We start from the raw sequence: 22333 nt of genomic DNA, 5'->3' as shown, positions 1-22333 counted from the left end.
AGGTTTGTCTTAATATGATAGCCTGTGTATGTATTTGCACATATGTGAATTACATATATATTTATTTAAGACAGAGAAACTTCTTTATTCTTGGAAGTGTTGCTAGAGGCTATGCCCCTGCCCCATCCAGTTCAGTATTTGGGTATGTGAAGGAGACTTCACCTAGTCTTGCTTTTTCTAGGAGATTTGTCAAGATGAAGTGTTCCAGAGTCATTGCTGCAACACCTTAGTTCCTTTGCTCAGACTGCTACATCCTCCATCGTCACTACTGGCAATCTTTGTTGTCATTCAGTTCTTGTCATTTTCCCCTAACAAGCCTCATGTAGATGGGCTTTCTACCCAGGGGTGGAATCTAATGGACCTTGACCACACATGGTTGCAGGATGCTGCCTGGTGACATTGTGCATAAGCTGTTCTTGAGTACCTGTTCGATGTGGGTGCTCTTTGTGTATGAGTCTCGTGGCTGACTGCCTTCAGTTTGCAGGTAGTCTCCTGTTCAAAATGTTTCTTGTTCTGAGTGATCCCTCACTGTCTCCATACAGACCCATTATGGCTACGCATTGTTCCTGACATAGCATATTAATCCACATTGCTGCGATAGATCTAATCTACCATGCTGCAGTCTGTACTGTGGGGTCGTTGACATTCCAAGGCATTTAGCAGAGTTTAGTAACCAACGTCAGCTTCTTTTCTCCTGATCTTGTCTTTAGGATGTCTTTGTTCTGGATCAAGTTATGGTATATGTCTTCTTCCCTTCAGTCCCGTCAATCCTAAGCATCCAACTCTAAACCAGTCCAGAGAAGTCGGTGGAACCTGATTTGACTGAAGTAGTTGCGGTGTCAGGCTCATCAGGGTGTACAGCATCTCTCTGCATCTTCCTCTATATGATGATAGCAAACTCAGGATCCCCAGTTCATTTTCATTTGTTCATGATCCATCTAATGATACAAGCTGTGAATGGCTCCGGTCATTAGAGCAACCCTGCCACCTTCACAAGGGAGAATCTTAAGCCAAGAAGTTGTTTCTTAAATCATGTGCATGGTTGATATGGGAGACCTGCTTCACTGCTGTTCTTATGTTATCCTCTTTCTTGACTGTAGCCTTCACTTTCTTTTGAAATTTCTGTTGGTGCTAACAGAATTGTAGCCATCCTTCACCACCCTTGAATAAAGCCTGCCCTGTTTTCTTGAATCAGACCCTTTGGTCGTTCCTGTGAAAACAGCTGCTCTGCTGGGTCAGTTGGTTATTGAGAGGTACTGGAGGAGCAGGTAGCGGGGTTGTGCCAACCCAGGGGGAGCCCTGCCTTTGTGGGAATGTGCTCCACGTGAACATGAAGTGGCAGAGTGATCTCACTGAGAAGTGCTGTCGCTCCTGAACCTGGATATTCGCGTGGAGCTCAGTCATCACTTAGCTACCTCTGTGCCGCTGGGGAAGCTGACTTCATGGAGGGCATTCTTGCAGCCACTCTTTGTGTGCAGCTCCTAAAGGCTCATCTCCAGATAACTTGATTGTTTCGTGCTTGTTGCTTGGACTCTTCTCCTGTGTGGATATGCTTGAGGAAAGTCACCAAAATAAAGGTTTTGCTAGTTACTGGAGTGGTTTGAGAGGTGCAGCTTACCTGTGTGACCACGGTCAGTCACTTCCCCTGCCTCTTAGTCCCGTGGGCTTAGCAGGGAATGGAAATGGCAGTCCCAGGCACGTTCTAATGTATTCAAGTAAGCTTGCCCTTATCAGGATAAGGGCAGGGGTGAGAATCTGATCTTAAGAGCTGAAGAAACATGTAGGTGTGGACTGTACGTGTGAAACTCTGGTTAATAGTAAATAATGCCTTCTTTTAGTATGAAACATATTTTTAACACAGCTTTGGTATTGCAGGGCTAGTTGTAGCAAAGAAGGTTGCTCAGTATAATTTTTGAAAGTAGAAAAGCATCCTCCGGTGGGTGCATTGCTACTGCAACATTCACGTAAGCATTTTGATAAAGATTGAAAAAGATAAAATGTATTGTTTGAATATTACCCATGGCTAAATATTTTCCACAGTTTAAATCACAGGTATAATACTTATTGATTTTTATTGTACAAATTGAAATGATTCCACTTTTTTTGAGCATTCTTGACTGTGTAAGCTGCTGCTGAAATAAAATGCCCGTTTCGGTCTCACAGAGGAACAAAACTTTGCTGCTGTGCTCTGAATACAGTACTTGGCTTGATTAACAAGCATGTCCTGACTAGGGAGATAAATAACTTAATGAGGCCCAGGGCTGGGGGTAAAATTCTTTCTTTTTATGGTTGTAAGCAGAGCACAACAATGATTCATTAAGCAAAGCAGAATGAATTTGATTTTCTTTGTACAGTGGCAGTGCTGTATAGTCTGGGGACATCCAGACAAGGAAATCTGTCATACTGATGAATACTTTTGAAGGGCGTGGTGGGCGTAAGTGCTTAATATAGTTCATGTAAAGGCTTGGAAGTGACTGATCTATATATACGAGATAAAAATAGCACTATTTAATGCTGAATTTAGTGCCACTATGTTATAGTGCAAACTTCTCTGCTTGCTTTATGCAGTGTGTTTGCATCTGTACGCGCCACTTTCAAAGGACAATATTGGTAGTAACAGCTCACCAAAGTACCAAATGTTTTTTGTTAGGTGGTGGATTTGGGGAATTTTCCCATGTGTTGATTATATATACTTTTATTTTGCTTTTGGTTAACTACTACTAAACTTCATATTTTCAAAATTAAATTTTATTTGCTTCAATTTATCCTTATTAATCTGGACGTGGATTGGAGTAGTGTTGGTTGGGCCTTCATAGGTTCTGCAAGTGCTTTTGTAGTTCTTCCCCAATCCAATTTTCTGATGTTAATGACTCCATGATATTTCTCTAAAATTCCTAATTATCTGGGAGATTTCCAGCTGGGCTGTGTCACGATGGGCCTGTGATCTTCAGTATCCTCCCTTGTGCAGATCAGGTGGTGATACTGCCTAGCTGGAGGCTTTTTAGGATGCTGACTACCTGTAAGGTCTCTCTTTCCTGCCCCGTGAAACTTGTGATCTTCTGATCTGCTTGTTACAGGTCTCCATGGTCACTTGTCATGGCTTGCTTTATGGATTGGTCTCTCTCTATGGGGGCAGTTGGTTTCTTCTTTAGGTTCTAGGTGTTGCTGTCAGTCTTTGCAATGCCTGGTGCGTATCCTCTGGATAATTTTTCAGTCACACTTCTCAGATGACCAATTGCTTAGTTACATCCCCCTGCTTCCTTCTCCTGCTCAACTCAACACTTTGAGACTTTCAGGGTACGTTGTCCTGGCTTGGTAGCCAACTTTAAAATGTCCTTCACTTGCCTAAGCTTGCATTAATCCTGTTGCAGACTTCTGAAGAGGACACTAGTAAAGGTAGATGGGCCACACGTTCAAAATGAGATTTGCATCAAGTCTTTAACAGGTTAACCTAGTGTTTCTGATATTAAACAGGATTAATGACTTCATATATCAACTTCCTAAATATAAATTTATCTTACTGGCAGAAGCTGTTTGGCAAATTTATGATGGCCAGGCCAGCTCTAGCAAGTTTGGACAATCAGCTGGATAAAACCAAATGGCAGTTTGTGCAACCTGTTACTGCCTTGGTCTGATACGTTAACTACCACTTGTTTGGTTTGTGGGGTTTTTTTTTAAATATTTAATCTAAAAGAAGAAATATGTTGTTTCAAATTAGTCAGGAAAGAAAAGTAATTCATGGTGACAACATTAGCTTTAACTCCGATTACGAAGCTGACTCCCTGTTTGAGCTAGGTAGCATTCCAAGCTCACACAAAGAATTTTCCCAGCATACTTAAGAATCCATATGAGCAGTAAGCTATGCTGAATGTTTTATTACCATGCTTGTCCGTCTTTTATTCATAATGTTACCAGCAACTTGTTTTTACATTTCCCCTTTGCAGGGAGAGTTGTTTCTTCTAAGCAAGTGAAAATTGGTTATGCTGTAATATTCATTTAACAAAAAGCAGTTGTGTGTTGTTTTCTCCAGTGCAAAAATAAAAGTTGTACCAAATCACTTAAAAGAAGGAGAAGTCTATTCCTTAAGGAAAAAGGATTATAGAAGTATGCTTTTTATTTTAAATTTTCTATAGTACTGTACTGTGCAAGGTGCTGCATTGATTGCTCAGCTGTATTCTTAACAAGAAACAACATCAAGTTAAGTGGAGAGGGGTTTCTTCCGCAAGTCTACAGCATTCATGTAAACCTGAAGCTTGTCCTATTTGTTCTTTTAATGTGGATACTTCTGTCAGGTGGATGAGGGGAAGAAACCACTCACTGCCTGTTCCACCCAAAATATTGCTTCAAGACCCAAAGAGTGAAGGATGTAAAGTATACTTTCATAGGCTGTTTTTTCTTCAGCTTTGCCATTTTACCGCTAGCGTCCTTAAACATGTCATCTATGACAAATCAATAACTGAAATCATAGTACATCTGATTATGTGAGTATTTGGGCAGAGGGAGACTTTTTACTCGAGTTTCTTTCAAGATTCTTTGAAGCAGACTCCTTTGTTCTGATCTAATTATTCTACTGCATTGATCAAAATTGCCAAATGGTACCGAAATAGATGTTTGCTAACGTTGTTAGCTTGTTTATCCATTCTTCCTTTGTTGCTTCTTTCATGCTTCTGCTGCATTTTACTCTTCCTTGATTTCTCTGCCATAATCTGTGGTGCTTTTTTGCTGCTGTTAGGAGAGCATCATATTGGGTGTTACAGTAAAACAGACAATATTCCAGTCAGGTTCAAGGTTCCAGTAGGGAGCACTAGATGCTGCAGAAGCATCTTCTACTGCAGCAGAAAGGTTGAGTATGTAACTTCTTTTAAGGTGACTGTGTATTAAGACCTCCTTTAAAACTAAAATAGGTTTTAATGCAACAGTTTGCCAAAACCTGTGTATTTCTTACCTGTTATGTCCTTGACTGGGATACCTTTGGTCCGTGTTTTGCCTGTGCTATAACCTGGCAGCAGTATTGTGATGGTGAATAACCACATTAAACAGTTCTCTGATTCAGTTAATATAGTTGACATTTTTTATCAAGAGGTTTTATTTTGGACACTGCCAAATATGAGGATTTTAAGTATGTTCTTAATAGTACCACTAACTAACTCAGTACAGATGTCTAACACAGACAGGGCAATGCTGAATTTAACTTACGCTAAACTTAGTAGAGTTGAAGACAGGAATAAACCTAGTTTTGTTTTGTCTTGTGTTTAATGTGACTGACTTGCCTTTCCTGAAGAATTAAATGTTTGGCTTTCTTACTTTCTAATACATAAAGCCAGAGTCATCTTGCTCAAAATCCACATTTATTGTTTGAGCTGCATTATATCCCAGACATAGCAAGTTCGTTAAGATTTCTACATTTGCATATTAAAAATTAAAAAGAATTTTAGTATTTGTGTGTTAAAATGAGTTGAGAACTACTTTGTTTTGTTTTTTGTTCAGATACGTGGGGGATTCTGTAGCAGAAGAGCTTTATTGTCCGGAGGGCTCTGAACCAATATTGTCAAAATAGTTTTAATTACAGCTGATGTTAATAAAAAGGGGAACTGTGACTTTTGCTAAATGGCCTTATTGAGCTATGTATAATATATGAGCTATGTTCAATGCTTTCACACTGACAAACCTGATTTCCTTCTGTGATGAAGCTGGTTCTGCAGATGAGGGGATAGCGGCAGATGGTTTTCTGCCTGACATCAGCAAGGCCTTGGACTTCGTCGCCCATAGCATCCTTATAAACAATCTATGAAATAGTCCACTTACCCAGGCAATATAACAAGGTGGCTGAACCATGGGTCTCAAAGACTTGTGCTTAGTAGTACAAAGTGCAGACGGCAGCTGGCCACTTGTGGCATCCTATCAAGGCTTGACACTGGAGCAAATACTCTCTAACTTCTTTATTAGCGAACTGGATGAGGGGACGGAGTACCTTCTCAGCACATTTGCAGATGATACTGAATTGATGGGAACAGTCAGGAGGTCAGGGGGACTATTGAGAGGGACCTCAACAGCCTGGGAGAATGGGCTGACATGTAGTTCAGCTCAGGCGAGCACAAAGCCCTGCGTGTGGGAGGGAGTAGCCCCACGCACCAGTAGAGGCTGGGGAGCAGCTCTGCGGACATCAACCCAGCGCTCCTCCTGAACAGCCAGCAGCGTGCCCTTGCGACAGAGCGCCGGCTACACCCTCAGATGTGCCATCGAGAGCGTGGCCAGCAGGTTGAGGGAGATTAATCCCTTTATTCAGTACCCATGGGACTGCATCTAGGTACTGGGAGGGGGCGCAGGAATCACAATAAATGGTCGTCAGACACAGAAGGAGGTTGCCTACAGAGGCTGTGGAGTCTCTGTCCTTCAGGTTACTCGCAGCTCCATTGAACATTACTCCAAACAACTTATTCTAATGGCCCTGCTTTGAGCAGGGTGTCAGACAACCTAAATTGCTATCTGTTACTTTGAGCTTTCTGCCTGTTATAACCCCAAGAACCAAACAGCAAAATTGATCATCTTAATACAACAGGCTGAAACCTTCAGCCGTTAAGCTGCCTCAGGCTTGAGAGCAGAGATCTAAGGGGACATGGTTTGGATGCTGGTATGAGAACCTTACTAGCTACTCCACCTTAATGTGTGTCTGAGTCCCCTGGCCCTAAATAAAATGAATGGAAGCCTTTTCTGCTTTGGGTGGTGGTGGTTATTCCATCACTCTCCTGAGTTTTATTTCGAAATCACTGTTTGTAGGTATTCATGTGGCAAATAGGAAGACAGCTTTTTGACTAATGAGTTTTTGCTGTCTTTAAAATGCATAGTTCATATTCCTTTCAGGACCATGTAAAAACCTATATCCTCAGGATACCTGTATTGGCAAGGTGGCAAGAGAGAGGAAATGTAAAACTGTTCCTGAAAGTAGAGGAGTTAAAATAAAGGCTAATACTTTCAAATTTACTTGCTGTAGAAGCTGAACTGTAGAGGTAAATGTTTAAAAAATGAGTTTTCATTCCCTTAACTGTGAATTTCTGGGGGGGGGGGGGGGGGGGGGGGGGAAAGCATCTGTGTTCCCAGATACGCTCTCCAGACTTGTGTATTTGGAAAATATGAATGTAAAATGAATTGTATGGTGATACAATAGGGAGAAAGTGTCACTCATAACATTTTTATATGATCAGAGCATGATCGTGTGTGGAATTTAAGTTCCAGTTGTTAATGAAACAATAAATTTTAAGGAAAAAAGGCATGCTTTGAGAACGTGTAGTTCCTATTAAGGAGACGTCATCATTAAGGATAGTCTACTAGTGAGGAGTATAAAACTAAAAATTTATATTTGTTCCTGAATTTTGGGGTTATTTTTTCCTTTTCCTAAACAGACTTTGCTGGAGTATGCAGAAAAGTGGAAAACATCGGAAGACCCTCTGCCCCTGTTAGAGGTGTATACAGTGGCTATCCGAAGTTATGTTAAAGCACGACCTTATCTTACCTCTGAGTGTGAAAATGTAGCCTTTGTGCTTGAACGTTTAGCACTGTGAGTATGTTTTTCATTTACTAAAACCAACCTGTATGGTATTAACTTTTCACTGCCTAAATGCTTTCCCAATCCAGATCACAATCTATAGAAATTCTAAACAGGTTGTGAAGCACCTTCCTTCCTCATGGTGAATGCTGTATGCAAGAGAGAATATCTTTGGTTGTTGGAAACGGGGCAGTCTTGAGAAGGACTCCTGATCTAGGACAAGCCAACATCCCTGGCCTGAAACACTTCACTACTATTGATCTGCATGCAATCTGAAAGTGCATCAATTTACACAGGCTGTTACAGGGTTGGACTTCAATGATAAATCCAATTTTTTTTAAAGTCGGTGTCTTTTAGAGAGTTTGCTCTTACAGTTTCTGCAAGAGTAGCCATGACCACATTTTCTTTGTATATTCAAAGAAAGCAAACTGTTTTGTGACTTTGGCATTTCAAACAAATAACTATTTGGATACTAGAATAAAGAATTGTTGATTATTCAAGGCAACTTTTGGCTTTTAAAATGTATAATATTCCCATTTGACTTCCAGAAGCTGTATTGAACTTCTACTGTGTCTGCCTCTTGATTTACCTGAAAATAAATGGGAAGAATTTCAGGCTTTTGTACAGGTGAGTTTGATTCATGAAATGAAGACTTAATAGCTTTTAAGAATGGTTTGGAAACCTAAGGATATTAAGTATGTAGCATGTCTGAAGACTTGTTTCCTGGTGGCTGATAAAGATCGAGGCCTTCAGCTGGAAATCCTATGTACTCTGCAGTAATTGCTGTCAGTCATATCATTTGTCTGTCATAGTTCATGTAGCAGCTGCAGAGAAAAAAAAAGTGTTTTCAGATACTTGAAAGAACGCTCATGTTTTAAAAGATATTTGTCTATTAACACTGTTAGAAATGAAATAATATACAAGTCATTCTTTACTATTTATGGTTGTACATTTGAGACTACTTATGAATGAAAGATCTGTCAATACTGCAGGATTGTTAGATCTCCCACAGGGCACCAGCTGGTTAAGGATTAGAGCTCTGCTTTAAAGGAGGGTGTTGAAACAAGTTCAGCTCCTCAGTATTTATGTAGTGGGAGGTCCTTCCTACAGTTAAAAAAAAAAAAAAAAGTGGGGGTTAGGGAGGAGGAAGGAATAATAGTGAAAAAGACCAGATACAGTTACCTCAGGATTCTCAGCCTAAATGGCATAGGAAGATGCAAGGCTGATTTTTAGAGTGAATTTTGACTAGCAACTGCCTGATGTAAATCAATTCTGAAGAGGTGCGTTTGGTGCCAGGAGGTTTCACAGCCATCAGAGCAGGTAGAAAAGTAACAGAAAAATGGAGATGAGCCCTTTTATTTTTTTTAGGGACCAGTGTTAGTTGTGCATTGCTAAAGCCACAGATTTTTGCAGGTCTTTAGTTTGCTCCCAAGCATACATCTGCTTCCAGAATTTATCCTAGTATCTAAATGCAGTAGAAACTATTTTAATTGATTTTAAGACTCCAGCCTGCCTTCATCGTATTTGCATAGAACCATGCAGTGAGGTCTTACAGCTTAAATCGTTCGCCTTTACAAAAATATTTTTTTCAGTGTCTCCACCGTGTAAAGATTTTGCTGCTGAAGAGTTGAAAAGAATAAGAGTTTAGGCAGCTGATGCCAGACCAATAGGTGGACCAAAGAATTTGCTCATCCATTTTTAAAAGGGAAGTCTATTTCAAAATTTAGTTTCAGAAATTTAAGAAGTAGCCCTGTTAATAGATCTCAAGGTGAGTTTGGGGCACTCAATTGTTTTGGTTCCTCAGCCAAAATCGTAGGCAACGGAGGCAGAAGTAAAACTTATATAGGCTGAATATTAAGATTGTTTTGTTATGCATTTAACTCTTTATCTGATAAGGTTTTTTTTTTTTTGACATAAGGTATAAAGGAGTATAAAAGACATATTCTTAATATCTTTTTTTAACAATACTTTGTTTTGTAAAATATATTCTTCAGGTGGCTCATAAAAACCTGATGGAAAATGGCAGCCGGGAACTGCACATTTTAACTACACTTACACAAGAGAAGGGAGTGTGGAAGAACCCAGTGTTGTGTGGAATTCTTTCCCAGGAACAGTTGGATCCAGATAAAGGTAAAATTTAAAACGATGGTTGGGATAAAATATGCCTTATTTTTATAATACATTGAAATATTATGATATATGGAAGCCTTTTGTTGAATATAGTTTATGTGATAATTTATAAGCTATATAAATAAATATACTTGTAGCATTGTTTGAATTATTAAGACAGTGTGTTCCTAGGAGTATACAAAGAATTTAATGTTGGTATTTTGCATAAAACATAATCATACCTGGAGATCTCTTGCCATTTTCTTCATAAGCCATGTGAAGGGAGATTACATACAGGCTGTTTTATGATGGGGTAAGTTCAGTACTGGTATATAAAAATTATTTGGCATAAAACAAAAAATAAAAATTACTTTTTTTTTTTTTAATGAGAATGGCATTTACTCCGTTATGAAATGCGAAGAGGGCCATTACCGAAGACTCATTTAGACCAGAGTTCTGAGAATGGCTAACAGCAGTTGCATAGGAAAGAGTATATGATCAGCAGACGCTTACAATGATATTTTCCTGATGTATTGTTTCCATTGTTAATGATTTGCAATTCAGAAGTGGTATCCTTGTGTTAATAAGTCTTTTTTGATTCTTGTGTTAATAAGTTTTTTTGATTCTTTGTCTAATTGGTTTTAAAATCTGTATGAACTGTCACACCTAAGTGTCTGTGGCAGAGTTACACAGTTCTCATGTCAAGTAAAGTAGTCCCTCTTACTGTCTGTCTCCTTTTAGCCTGATGCCTGCTTATTTCATGTGATATTCTCTATTTATTAAAAAGTAAACTATTCTCACATCTTGTAATGAATGCATCGTAAGACATGATTCGTTAGGCCGCTGTCATATCCCATCTTGTCTCTTCTGTAGTGTCTATTCCATACCATCTTTTAGCTTTACTGTCCCATTCCTTATATGGGCGACCAAAGGTTTATTCAGCAGTCAACATGTAGATGTACTGGTTTTCTGCTTCATTCTGCATTCCTTTCGTAATATTTCCTAACGTTAGACTTGCTTCTTGACTGAGCATTGAACTAACATTTTCTTAAAACTGTCTGGTTTAGTCCTGATTTTTTTCTTGAGGAGTAGTACCTATTTCAGTGTTAGGATTTTCCCCTAACACACAGCCTATTTTTCTGTAGGTGCAGTTAGGATTGCATTTCCTAGTGAAAGTCAGTTTGGGATTTTTATCAACATTTTAGTTTTGTCTGCTATGCCACGTTATGGAGCGCAGTCCTCTTCAGTCTTTTACTGTTGGCATGTTTTTGCTACCCTGCTTTTATCAGCATGTTTTGTCACCTTGTTCTCTACCCCCCTTTTCCAAATATTTTCCAGCAGAGGTCCTGGTACAGATCCTCAGGGAACCCACTGAGAGTTTGTTTGTTTGTTTGTTTGTTTTATTTTTTCTTTTAATTGATAATTTATCCATATAAGGATCATCATTTTACTACCAAAATAGGTTGGTATCTTTAGGGGTTTTGAAGGACTTCTTTTAATGCTTTTAGAAAATTAATTGGATCTCCTTTATTCACATTATCACAGCTCCCTCAGATAAGTCCAGTAAATGTATAGTGTGATTTGTTATTTTTTTTACAAAAGTTGTGCTTACTCTTCCCCAAGATTTGCATTTTGCCGCTTCTTGTAATAATTTATTATGCTTCTAATACAGATTTTGGATTGGTATGCAGTTCTCAGAGTCCCCAGAGTACTCTTTTACTAGCTTCATATCAACCACCTTTTATTCCTCTTAACAGTAAGGTACTTCTAAGAGAGAGGTTTGATTAATATTTTACTTGCCTTATATTTGAGGGTTTTTTTTAAGAATTCCCTCATGAATCTGGTTTTGATGACTATTGATTTTATCAGTGTTTTACTGCGAAGTTTTTTACGGACATTTCAGGATTCCTTTTACTCCTGAATGTTGTTTACTCAAGGATGCTTCTGCCTTGGACTTGACTGACTGACTGCTCTTACAGTTACTTGTATCGGTGGCAAGATTGTTATGCTACATATCCATATTTTTGTTACTCAGTTGAGAAGGTGTTCTCTAGCTATTGGCATCCTCTGTAATACTGCATTGTTTTGTGTCATCTTCTTGCTAATTTGAAGGATATTTTAGTAATACCAAAACTCCATTGCTCAGAGAGCTGGCTTTCTTGTCTGTAATCCAGCACTCCCACTGGCTACCACTTACCCTCTTTCAATGGACAGCTGTCTCTCAGCAGCCTTCAACCTTAACTCCAGTATAACAGTCTTTGGAATATTTGTAAACTTCGCTTACAGGATCTTGGTTTTGATCTTAATGTTGCTTTCGCCATTTACTATTTCAGAAGTTCGCAAGTATTTAAGTAGTCACCTTGTTAATCTGCTGAGTTTTAGGTCAGTGATTACCTCTTCTTGAAGGCCTCTGTTGTTGACTCGTAAAGGTCAGTTTGCCTCTTTGCACCTCCTGTAGGAAGCACAACTAGGTGTTTTTTTCTTCTCAGAGTCAGATCCTTTTGAATTCCTCTATTTTTAAATTGTACACACTCAGGACATAGTGTGAGAGACAAGTTTATTTTCTCTGACCACACAGCACAGCTGGTTTGTTCTGACGACAGTCAAGCAAATGCAGGCTTGTCTGAACTGGACCATTCTCTTGCACTCCTAGTTTTGGGAATGGACTGTTGCAGGGGTTCCACCTAAATGTGAGCAGGAAGTACTCACCTCCTAAGATGTTAGGGAGACTGTTCTCGGAGTGTCATGTCATTAAGTAATTGCTTTACTCCTGACTGCCTTGGGCACAGCTCAGTTTTCTGATGAATGTGTGTCTGTAAGGATTCATGCACCAAGGAGCTCAAAAAAAGTAGAGGATGGATACCCAGTTGTTTGAAGCAGTGACAAGAACAGCATGCCTGTCACTGATTTCTTTGATGCTGATGGGTATTACTGCATTACTACAAGATGTTCATACAGTACTATGATATAAAATAGTAAAATCTGTCTTGAACTGTACTGCAGGAACTACATACGTACAGTACATACAGATTTGTGTGTGTGTGTGTGTGCACATGAAGTCTTTTCACACTGGCAATATTTTCCAGCCACTTGATTTGTCACCTTCTTAGGTGACAAACATTGGCATTGCCTTGGATTTTTAGCCCATCTCTGACCGCAAATGCTGGGAAACCTGGCTTACGTTACCAGATTCTGTGCAATAGATGTCACCAAATAAAAGAGAATCTCCTCTTGGGAACTATCGTAATGCTGATACCCTACTTGAGTTGTTTCTGAAGAAAGTTTATCTCTCTCCCCCTGCGAGTGGAACATCAGTATTGTCTTTTGGGGCTGTGCTTGTTCCCATAATGCTAGTCTGTTTTGTATGGAGGACTAGCCTGGAAATGGGAATTTGGATTCCTAACGAGCTGAGGAATATATTTTTTTCTTGTTCTTGACTGGTGACTCCAAAGAGAATTTATTTGCAGAAGCTGAATTGTCAGCAGGGTCTTTGGATGTTGTTTGTGGGCCCCCTAAGTGGACATCTGGAGTTGATAACAATACTCATAGTTGCCATCTGAGAGATTTCCTGAGAGAAACTCCTTTTGAGTTTCCTGAATCTGTTTGGTATTGTGTCATGAATCAATCTACATTCATTTGAAGAATGCCCAGGCAATCTTCCACTCCCTCAGAGTAGTTCAGTGCCGAAAAGAGAGATCCTTCCCCCAGTTCTGCATATCTTATTGTTTCTTGCTTCTGTCCCTTGCCTCTGTCCTTATCCAACAGGACCCACAACAATTATGCGACTAGGCCTGCAAGTTCTTGATTCGAATCCTGGGTCCTCAATAGTAGTATCTCTTAAAAGTATGCTCAGGAGCTGTAAACTACTTGCTTGTTCATGTGAATTTTCTTCTTTTTCCACCTAAACCTGTGTCCTGTGTCTTTAAAGAATGTCTACCAAATTTTGAGTTTTGTCTGTGTAGCATTGTGGACATTTTAGACTTAAGATATCATCCAAAGTTATATGATCCCATCAGGTCACGAGGATAGCAAAGTACCAATCTTATCGAATAATATTTCAGAGATCCCTTATGAGCACATTGGTAACATTCTTTGCTGTGGAGTTCTGCTCAACCAGTTTCCATTGACCTCAAATAGTGGGAACAACTAGTCTCAGTACCAAAGCAGAAAGAAATTTGGAAAGATACCCTAGACATGAAAATAAAATATCTTATCCACATCATTAAATTCAAGATGGCAGTATTAGCTGTGATCACTGACTAGTCTGAAAGTAAATGGTTCACTTGCTTTAGCACTTGGCATCTGTTTTCATATTGGTATCAGACATTGTATTTGCATGTTGACTGGACCTACTACTACTTCAGGTTTCAGCTGCATGGCTACTTTTTTCTTGAGATTGCATGTGATGAACAAGAACCGCTTGTATTTGGAGAGAGGAATTTTCCATGTTTCTCTGCTTCATTGATTGGTTAGGGAAGAAAACCTTAGTAAGATAGTCTTAATTCTTCACATGATAGTGGGTCTTTTGTCTTATTGTCCTCCTCCTGAGCTACCAGATAGCTTAATTTGAGATCAGGACTGATTTAATCTTGAATTGAAGCTGATCTGAATTCATGACAACCAGAATTTATGTATCTTGAAGTTGTGTGGCTAATCTGGTCAGCCTTATTGCTTAGCATACCGAAGACTGAAAGTTGAAGTATACTAAGTGGTTTGGGTTATGTGATAGCCTATGCAATGGTAAAACACACTACTACTGCACTTCCACCTTCAGTTTCTGTCAGTGTGGCTTGTGCTCTTCAGCATGAACCTGTTTTTCCATCCTCAAGGTTGTCATTTTCTTGTAGTGATGGTGAAATCCTTCAAAGCTGTCATTGGTATCCCCTCAGCTGGCACTGAGGGTGAGTGGAGGAACTGTCTAGAGGAAAAGGATCTGAAATAGCCCTACAAAAAGCCAGGCTGCTGCTGCTTTTTTAATCTGATTGTGATTATTCTTAGAGACTTAAACCTGGATGTCAAGAACTAAGTTCTTGAATTTTTCATAAGTTTAAATGTAGTAGGCAGACTTCTGAAGTATGTCCCACTGAAAAGAGATTCAAGGATACAAACATCACTATTCAGAGATTATCAAGGTGGATAACAGGCAGGTTAGAATTTCAACAGCCAGCATGGAACTATTTTCAGTAATCAGAGCATCCGCTGCCAGAAGTCAAATGATACCAGCAGCCTCACTTTTTTTTTAAAAAAAAAAAAAAAAAAAAAAAAAAAAGTGTTTGCATCCTAGGTGTATTCAAAGCAGCCACCTGGAACTTCTTTTACCCTTTCACCAGACAATATGCCATCGTAGAAGCATCCAGGATTGGTGCTGCATTCAGCAGAATTGTGCTGAGATGTTGTTTGCATGAAGGATTCTGAGACCCTGCTCCAGGTAAATATGAAAGTATCGAGTACAGTTCAGAGTCACCCACAGTGTGAATGCACATGTGGACTAACACTTGAAGATGACTAAAGAGGTTACTGACTAGTAACTGAAGTTCTTTGAGATGGATAGTCCACATGTACATTCACCTCCTGCCTTCATCCTCCTTGGCCAGAGCGAGGTTGAGAAGAAAAAAAGGTCTGTGGTAGGTTAATCTAAACCTACCCAAGAATTGGCAAAGGGTAGAGTTAGTAGGATTGAGTGCTATCAGTAAGGCAAAAATTCTTTGCTTTGTGCTCTACAAGTCCTCCAGTCAGCCAAAACGTGACATACATGTGGACTGTCCACCATAGAGAACTTAGTACTACAGAACTGTGCTCATGGCTTATTCATGCTCTTGTGTGCTACTAATCTCTGGATTATCTTCTCTCTTTTTTAATTCGTGTATGGTATAAGCATTATCTGTAATAAAAGTTCATAGTAGTTCTTGTGGACTTGACATGGAATCACTTGGTAGTATGACCTGAGACTCCAGCTATGGGATTCGAGGGAATAACGGGGAAACTGCGTCTAAAAAGTTAGATTCCAGTATCTCCAAGTTTATTTGCCAGAGTTAGTACCATCTGTCAGGTGTCATCTGCTTGTCTTTTTTTTCTCTCATGTTAGTTCTGTAATTTTATATGAATTCTGCACATGCCTTGCACAAAGATAAGTTTGTAAATTTTAATGAATGGTGGAACATTGCACAAAAATGTCATTTAATAATTCTTCCAAGCATCATGCTATTGATAAACCATATCATTCTCATTAAATACTTCAAGGTTTTGTGCTCATAGGGGTTAACTAACTTGTGCTGAAAAAGCACTTGTGCCTCAAAGCATTTTTTATGAAGTTATATTTGTTATAGTAAACTAACACTTTGTCTAGAACAACTTTTGAAATAGACATGGCACTATAAAATATGTTTATAAAATGTTTAAAAAAAAAAAAAAGTCTTAACCTTAAGACTTTTCCCCGCCATAGACTTTCTTCTGCAACTTCGGCACTGTTTTTTGTCTCAAAATGTCATACTTAGTTCAGTTACGAAACAAATATAATTAAAACTTCTGTTTTGAATGAGCTTTCAAGTGTTAACTGCAATGGATTAGAATAAAGGCTTACTAATATGTAGCTTTAGCCCCGAGGTCTCCCTATATCTTGTTGAGAAGATAACAGAAAATGTTCTGATGCTTATGCAAGGTAGGCTGGCTGAAGCAGTAAACACTAAAGGAAGGGGATTACTGAGGACTAGCAGATAGAGCACAGTCTCTAAAATATTAAATGCAGTAATTATAATAATAAATCACGGTGAAATGTCTTGGGTTACCAATATAGCTTAAAGTCTAAGGTCTTCCTGTATCTTGTTACAGAAATAAGGTAAAATGTTCCAATGTTATTCCAGGCAGACTAGCTGGGAGTAAGCACTGTAGGTGAAAGGATTACTGGTAGCTGGTAGGAGGAAGAGCAAGGCTAAAACTATTGAATGTAATTAATCACTGGGTCATTTGTGGGTTGACAAGAGTTATGAATGTTTTTTATAAGGCATTGGTAATGACATTAAAGGAACACTTATTCTGCTGCTGAAAAGGCAAGTGTCCTCTAATAAACATAGAAATGGTTACCATCTACCAATTGTTTGTTAGCATGCTCTAGTTTTCCTTTGTTCCTACATGAATAAAAATCCGGTCATATCTTCATTGACATGGAGAGAGGAAGAAAGAACTCGTATTTGACTGAATATTCTTAGACATCAGTGAGCCGTTGCTGATCATTTGCAATAGCGTACAAGGATCCTGAACAAATACCTAATAAGTTGATTGAAATGATAATTCAACCATAAATCTGAAAATGCATGAACGATAACAATGGGGTCTAACAGGCCTGATTTCTGCAAAAGGCAGTATTTTCTGCCTTAACATGCTGTGCACTAAAACAATAAAAAAGAAAACGGTTGACCTAATTTCGATTGCAAGATGGGCTCTTAGTAATATCCTGTATAAGAAGCTAGAAGAAGGAGAAATCATGAGATAAAATGAAAGACAGTCATAAATCAAAAACTAACTAGGATGGGAGGAAGCAAATAATAAAGTGAGATGATCTTTTTTTCTTTCAGTAAACCTCATATTGGGTATACTAGCACTCCAAATACTAGAGAGGTAATTAATTTTGCAGATGTTGAAATTATTTCATCAAGACCAAACAGGACTTTGAAAGTCAAGAAAATATAAATTAGGTGAATGGGAAGCATGATTCAAATAAAATTCAAGGCGAGTAAATTAAGAGGAATGTAATGAATGTTTCTACTAATATGTGTCAGAGAGTGAGTGCTGCAAATGCCCAGAATGTTTCAGGAAGGGGTGATGAAAATACTCAAAAGCTGGAAAAAATCTCATCCAGAAAAGATCAAGATTTTACCCTAACATTGAAAGAATATCATGCATCTGCTGTTTTTCAGGAAAGAATGGAAACAAAAAACGTAGAAAATTCTGTTGTTTTTAAAAGATGAGGGAGTATGTCATGAAATTAAGATGTGGGTAATTGAAAGCCAAAAAGACTTTTCATGCAGTCTGTAACTAGCTTGTGGAAACAGTTGTCTCAGGGAGGGGTTGGTGTCAAAAGGATTAACCAAAATTGATTATCTCTGTGTCTATCTAGTTTTAATAACTAACTGTAAATATTTTCGAGGTAGTACTAAACCTCATGCTTCAAAGCTGAAGTAATTTTGATCTTGAAGATCTGGATGAGACCTGAGATGTATACCTAAGAGTAGAAACATTACCCTGTGCTCCCCTTTTTTGTAGGATTCTTACACCTTCCACTGAAGTACTTAGAGTTGAGTTGTTAGTGTAGACAGTAGAGTTTCAACTCTGGTAGCAGCATATCTACAGAATATAGTTGAATAAAATACAATCATTCCTGTGTCTTTGAGTTTTAAACTATATGCAGTCAAGTGTATACAAGACAAGCCTCTTTTTTGTAGGAAACCTATTTGACTGAAAAGCTCTTAAAGGAATTTGACTGCATTGTATGGATGTGTAATACAAAATATTCAACGCTGATACAAAGAACTTCAGATGCTTCTACAGTTGTCACACTTATCCTTCTGTAGCAAGGTCTTTACAAGGCAACTATTAGCAAAGGCATAGCACAAACACATAAAGAAGGATGTGAGAAGTGGTTTTGTGTCATTTGTCTGACTGTAGAACTATAATTTAATGATATCTAAATATTTTTATATTTATATGCTTTCTAAATCTGTTTTGTGTGCAGCTGTTTTGCCAAGAAATTAGAATGAATTAAAACCTGCAGGTAGATAAAAAGATCTCCTGTAGCAGGGAATCCTTATAATGAACAAGTACAGTTCTCAAAAGACGCTTTTTCTTGTCTATGCTTCGTACCTTTTGTACCTTTTTTTGATTTGTATAAATTTTAGGGTTTAACCATGAATGAGTAAATGCCATCTGTTAACTCTGTAACCTGCTGTGAAACGTGTATGTAATATTTTGGCTTGTTTTTCTTTGAAGTGAATGAATTTTTAGTGTTTGAAGGCCCCGTCCTGCTGGATATGCGTATTAAGCACCTAATGAAAACAAAGCAATTAACACAAGCTACTGCCCTGGCAAAACTGTGCTCTGACCATCCAGAAATCAGTGCAAAAGGCAATTTCAAGCAAACCTACCTGGTCTGTCTTTGTTCAGGATCACCAAATGAAAAGCTAATGGAAGAAGTAAGTAAAAAATGAAGAACTCTTTTTAGACTTATTTCTTTAATGATAATGAAGTCATTAATCATAGGCTGTTTTTCTGTAGAAGAGGTTTTTCTTTTAAAATATGATCTAAGATATTTTTGGTATTTTGTTTTTTCTTTTCATTTAAGTCACTTTTAAACTGACTAGTAATGACACAGTTAAAACACTTGTGGAAGTGTAATATTAGGTCGCTAGTAGGCATTTTCTGGCTCTGCCACAACTTTGTTTGATTTTGCATGAAGTATTTTAAAACTCTGCCTCGGATCTTGTTTGTAAGGTGAAGATAATGGTTTTCCCACTCTTACTATTTTAACTATAGCTTTTTGTGTAGTACCTAGTACATAGAATGGGGTCCTTTAGATGCTATTTCAGTTCAGAAAATGAATGTAACCTTTTTTGACCCAAATGTCCAGGTGAAATTGAAGGTGAAATCAGATATTTGATCTGGTTTGAAATATAAAATCATTCTTATTTAAATGCAAAAGTTAAAGAAGACATGACAGGTTTGGTCTTCTGCATTCTTTCAGGTGACATCTTCATTTCTCACCCCACCCCAAAGTTTTATCTGAGCTTTTTTCCTTCTTAAAGGAAAACTAACTGCAGTTGTCAGTTTTCTTGACTGTCTGCATCTTTCTGCTGTCTTTTTGTCTCTGTCATCTTTTTATGTTAATAATAAGTGCTAAGCATATTGAAATTGATCTTAAAGGGATGCAACCACACAGTGATTAGAGTTGGAAAAGTTTCCTACCCTAGATATAGACTGAATTCTAAGATGACAGCTTCTCACTGGGCATGTTCTTCCAATGCTCAGTAGGATCAGATCGGTCTTACCCTCCCAGCTCTGGCTGCTGTAGGCCCTGCCAGAAGAGGCTCAGGAGGAGCTGTGGCAGGGCTGTGCAATCTCATCCTTGTTTCCTGAAGACTCTCAATGGAACTTGGAATTTATGACCCTGCAAACGTGCTTCCTTCGTTACTCAGCCCCACTGCGTTCCCAAAGCAGAATGGGCTCAGTCAGGGAATGAACCATGAATCCCGTGGACAAAAGGAATGGGGTAGCCTTGTTTCTTAGGATGCCATAACATACAGATAAGTTTAAACTGGGTTGTCACAGAAAACCTAATTCAGATATTTCCAAACCTTGGATTGCTTGGGTTGCTTAGGTTTGCAGCTTCAGCTGCAGCACGATTTGCAGTAGTACTAACCATTCTGGAAAGTTCATGTTTTACCAATAGAAGGCAGATATGCTATTAACATGTCAAGGTGGAGTTCTGAACTGAGAAGGATAGTTATTTTGTAGTGTGGGAACAGTAAGAAAATGGAAAAAAAAGGTAAACTGTAAAGAAGTACAGCTCACTCTTTAGTGGTATGGAAATTTTGATATCCATTCAGAATAGGCAGAAAAGTAGCATTTGAGCTCATTTTCAGCTTGGATTAGTCTAATAGTTTGCTTCAATAATGTGAAGAATTCATATCTGGAGTATGTGAAATGCTAGACTGACAGACTCAATGGCTGGACCTGTACAGACCTTTGCTGCAAGCTGGGTCCCTTAGGAACTCTGAGAGGCTGGAAAAACATTTCAGAAAAAAATTTCCTTTATTGTAAGTTCAGTTTCCCATATTCTTCACTAAGCTTTTACCTGATGGCCCCTGTCTGAGATGGGGCGCTGAGCAAAACAGAGCTTCAGTCTAAATTGGTATTACAGTTACGTTAATCCATCCTCTCTGAGGTCTTGAGAAATGCAGTTTTCTTTATAAGATGACTTTGAGGTTATTAAACCTCAAATGATGTTCAATGAAGGGTTATTAGTATATTTACAAAGTGTGAATTTAGAGGAAAAAATGAGTTGCTGTGCTCTTCAAAATTATAGTTTGATTGCTGGACCAAGAGCTGGATACCGTTGTGGCCAGCCAAGCTGTGCTGCCACCTTACCCAAAGTACCAAACTCGCTGGGTGTTTGGGTGGGCATTTCTGTTTCTTGCTTTGGGTGGTCTTGTGGGTTCTCAAGAGAGACTTCTAACAATGCTGTTGCAATGGTCAAGTTATTCTTCAACTGCCAGCGTCAAAGAATAAATACCAGCATGTCCTGCCAGATGCGCTAATTGATGTAATCAAACTAGTCTGCTGAGAATCAAATGAGACAGTAGTTGTTATAACAAGTGCGCTGATTCAATACCGATACAACCATCTAGTACTACCAGGTGACTGTGGGTTTTGCTTTGTTTTGCTACAAAACTAAGTGCTTCCATCGTTGCTTGAACAAATACATTATGTTGCAGAGGCTGTAATATTCTTCTAGAAAAGCATTCAGTTGACGTGCTTCTTACTGCACAGCTTCCCTTTTCTTTTTATGTCTGATTTTTTAAAAATACTGGAACACTCATGTTAAACTTTGGATTCCTTAATCACCAGCTATTGTATTAAAGCAGTAGTAACATCAGTGACTAGTAAATTGGGTTAGAATTTCAGGTAATAATCTTTTTGTGTTAGGCTGCAATTTAAAGTTACAAATCTGCTTATTACGATTTTCATCTGTATGTAATATATATGAATAATGTTGTACATTAAAATTTTTAAGTGACTGGGACAGTAGATACGAATAAGTCATGCCTGAGAAACAAATTCATATTCACTTTAATAAAACAGGTTTTCTGGTGGCATAATAAGTTTTGTCACTCTGTCTAGAAGCCAGTGATTTGCTTTCAGGCTTATCTCTATCGGATAGAGTTAAATATTCACTAAGTTCTAAATTACTGTCTTTTTGCAAAGGGTCGGATGACTGTGTGTCTGAAAATGAAACCACTTAGTCTTGGTCTTGTTTTCTTTCCTCCCTTCTAGATTGCAGAAGTAGATTGTAAAGATGCTCTAGAAATGATCTGTAACCTAGAATCTGATGGAGATGAAAAAACTGCTCTAATTTTATGTGCAGCATTTTTATCTCGCCAGCTGCAGCAAGGAGAGATGTACTGTGCCTGGTGAGTTTGAATATTGTTTTCTGTCTAGTGGAACAAAAATTAGTTTTGGGAAGATAGAGCTGATACCTAAGCCATAAGTTAACTTTCTTCAGCTGATAAAATCTGTGAGCCAAACAGGAGGGAGATAAGGCTCTTGGAAAGCTAAAAAAATAAAGTTAAAAAGTATTTGACAAGATTCGCTTCCATTATGGGAACTGGAAGGCTGCATGTATGATGAGGCATTTACAGATACCAGTAGCTGGTTAATAACTTCTCTTGACAATAATCTTACGCTGTAGCAATAAGGAATTTAGTATCTGCAGGCAGCTAGTCAGCATTATGTCAACATTTAACGCACAAGTACTGTTCCCATCTGTCCTTATTTCATAACACAGTATTTCTTTCTCTAACAAACTTCTAGAAAAGGAGGAGCTTTTTACTACTGTAAACAAAATAAGCTACATGAAGATACTTATTGTTTAGGGCTTGTTTTCATTAATGTGAGAACAAATAACTGGTCTTT

General features: G+C 38.4%; 1 protein-coding gene across 3 annotated transcripts in view; it reads left to right on the top strand.

Moving 5' to 3' along the window:
- The window catches only part of ZNF292 (zinc finger protein 292), a 57796-nt gene that overhangs the window by 23163 nt on the left and 12300 nt on the right, over positions 1 to 22333 (top strand). Inside the window, exons 2-6 of one of the 3 annotated variants that reach the window (XM_082306817.1) lie at positions 7401 to 7555; positions 8092 to 8170; positions 9538 to 9673; positions 18635 to 18837; positions 21695 to 21831. In XM_082306817.1, the coding sequence (XP_082162943.1) occupies positions 7401 to 7555; positions 8092 to 8170; positions 9538 to 9673; positions 18635 to 18837; positions 21695 to 21831 (710 nt within the window). Of the gene's footprint in view, positions 1 to 7400; positions 7556 to 8091; positions 8171 to 9537; positions 9674 to 14999; positions 15081 to 18634; positions 18838 to 21694; positions 21832 to 22333 lie in introns of those variants that run through there. The other 2 variants (XM_082306818.1, XM_082306819.1) reach the window with 2 other exon arrangements.

This window comes from Platalea leucorodia (assembly GCF_965183815.1).
Source record: "Platalea leucorodia genome assembly, chromosome: 3".
Taxonomy (NCBI): Eukaryota; Metazoa; Chordata; class Aves; order Pelecaniformes; family Threskiornithidae; genus Platalea; species Platalea leucorodia.
This window is presented reverse-complemented; position numbering and strand designations above follow the sequence as displayed.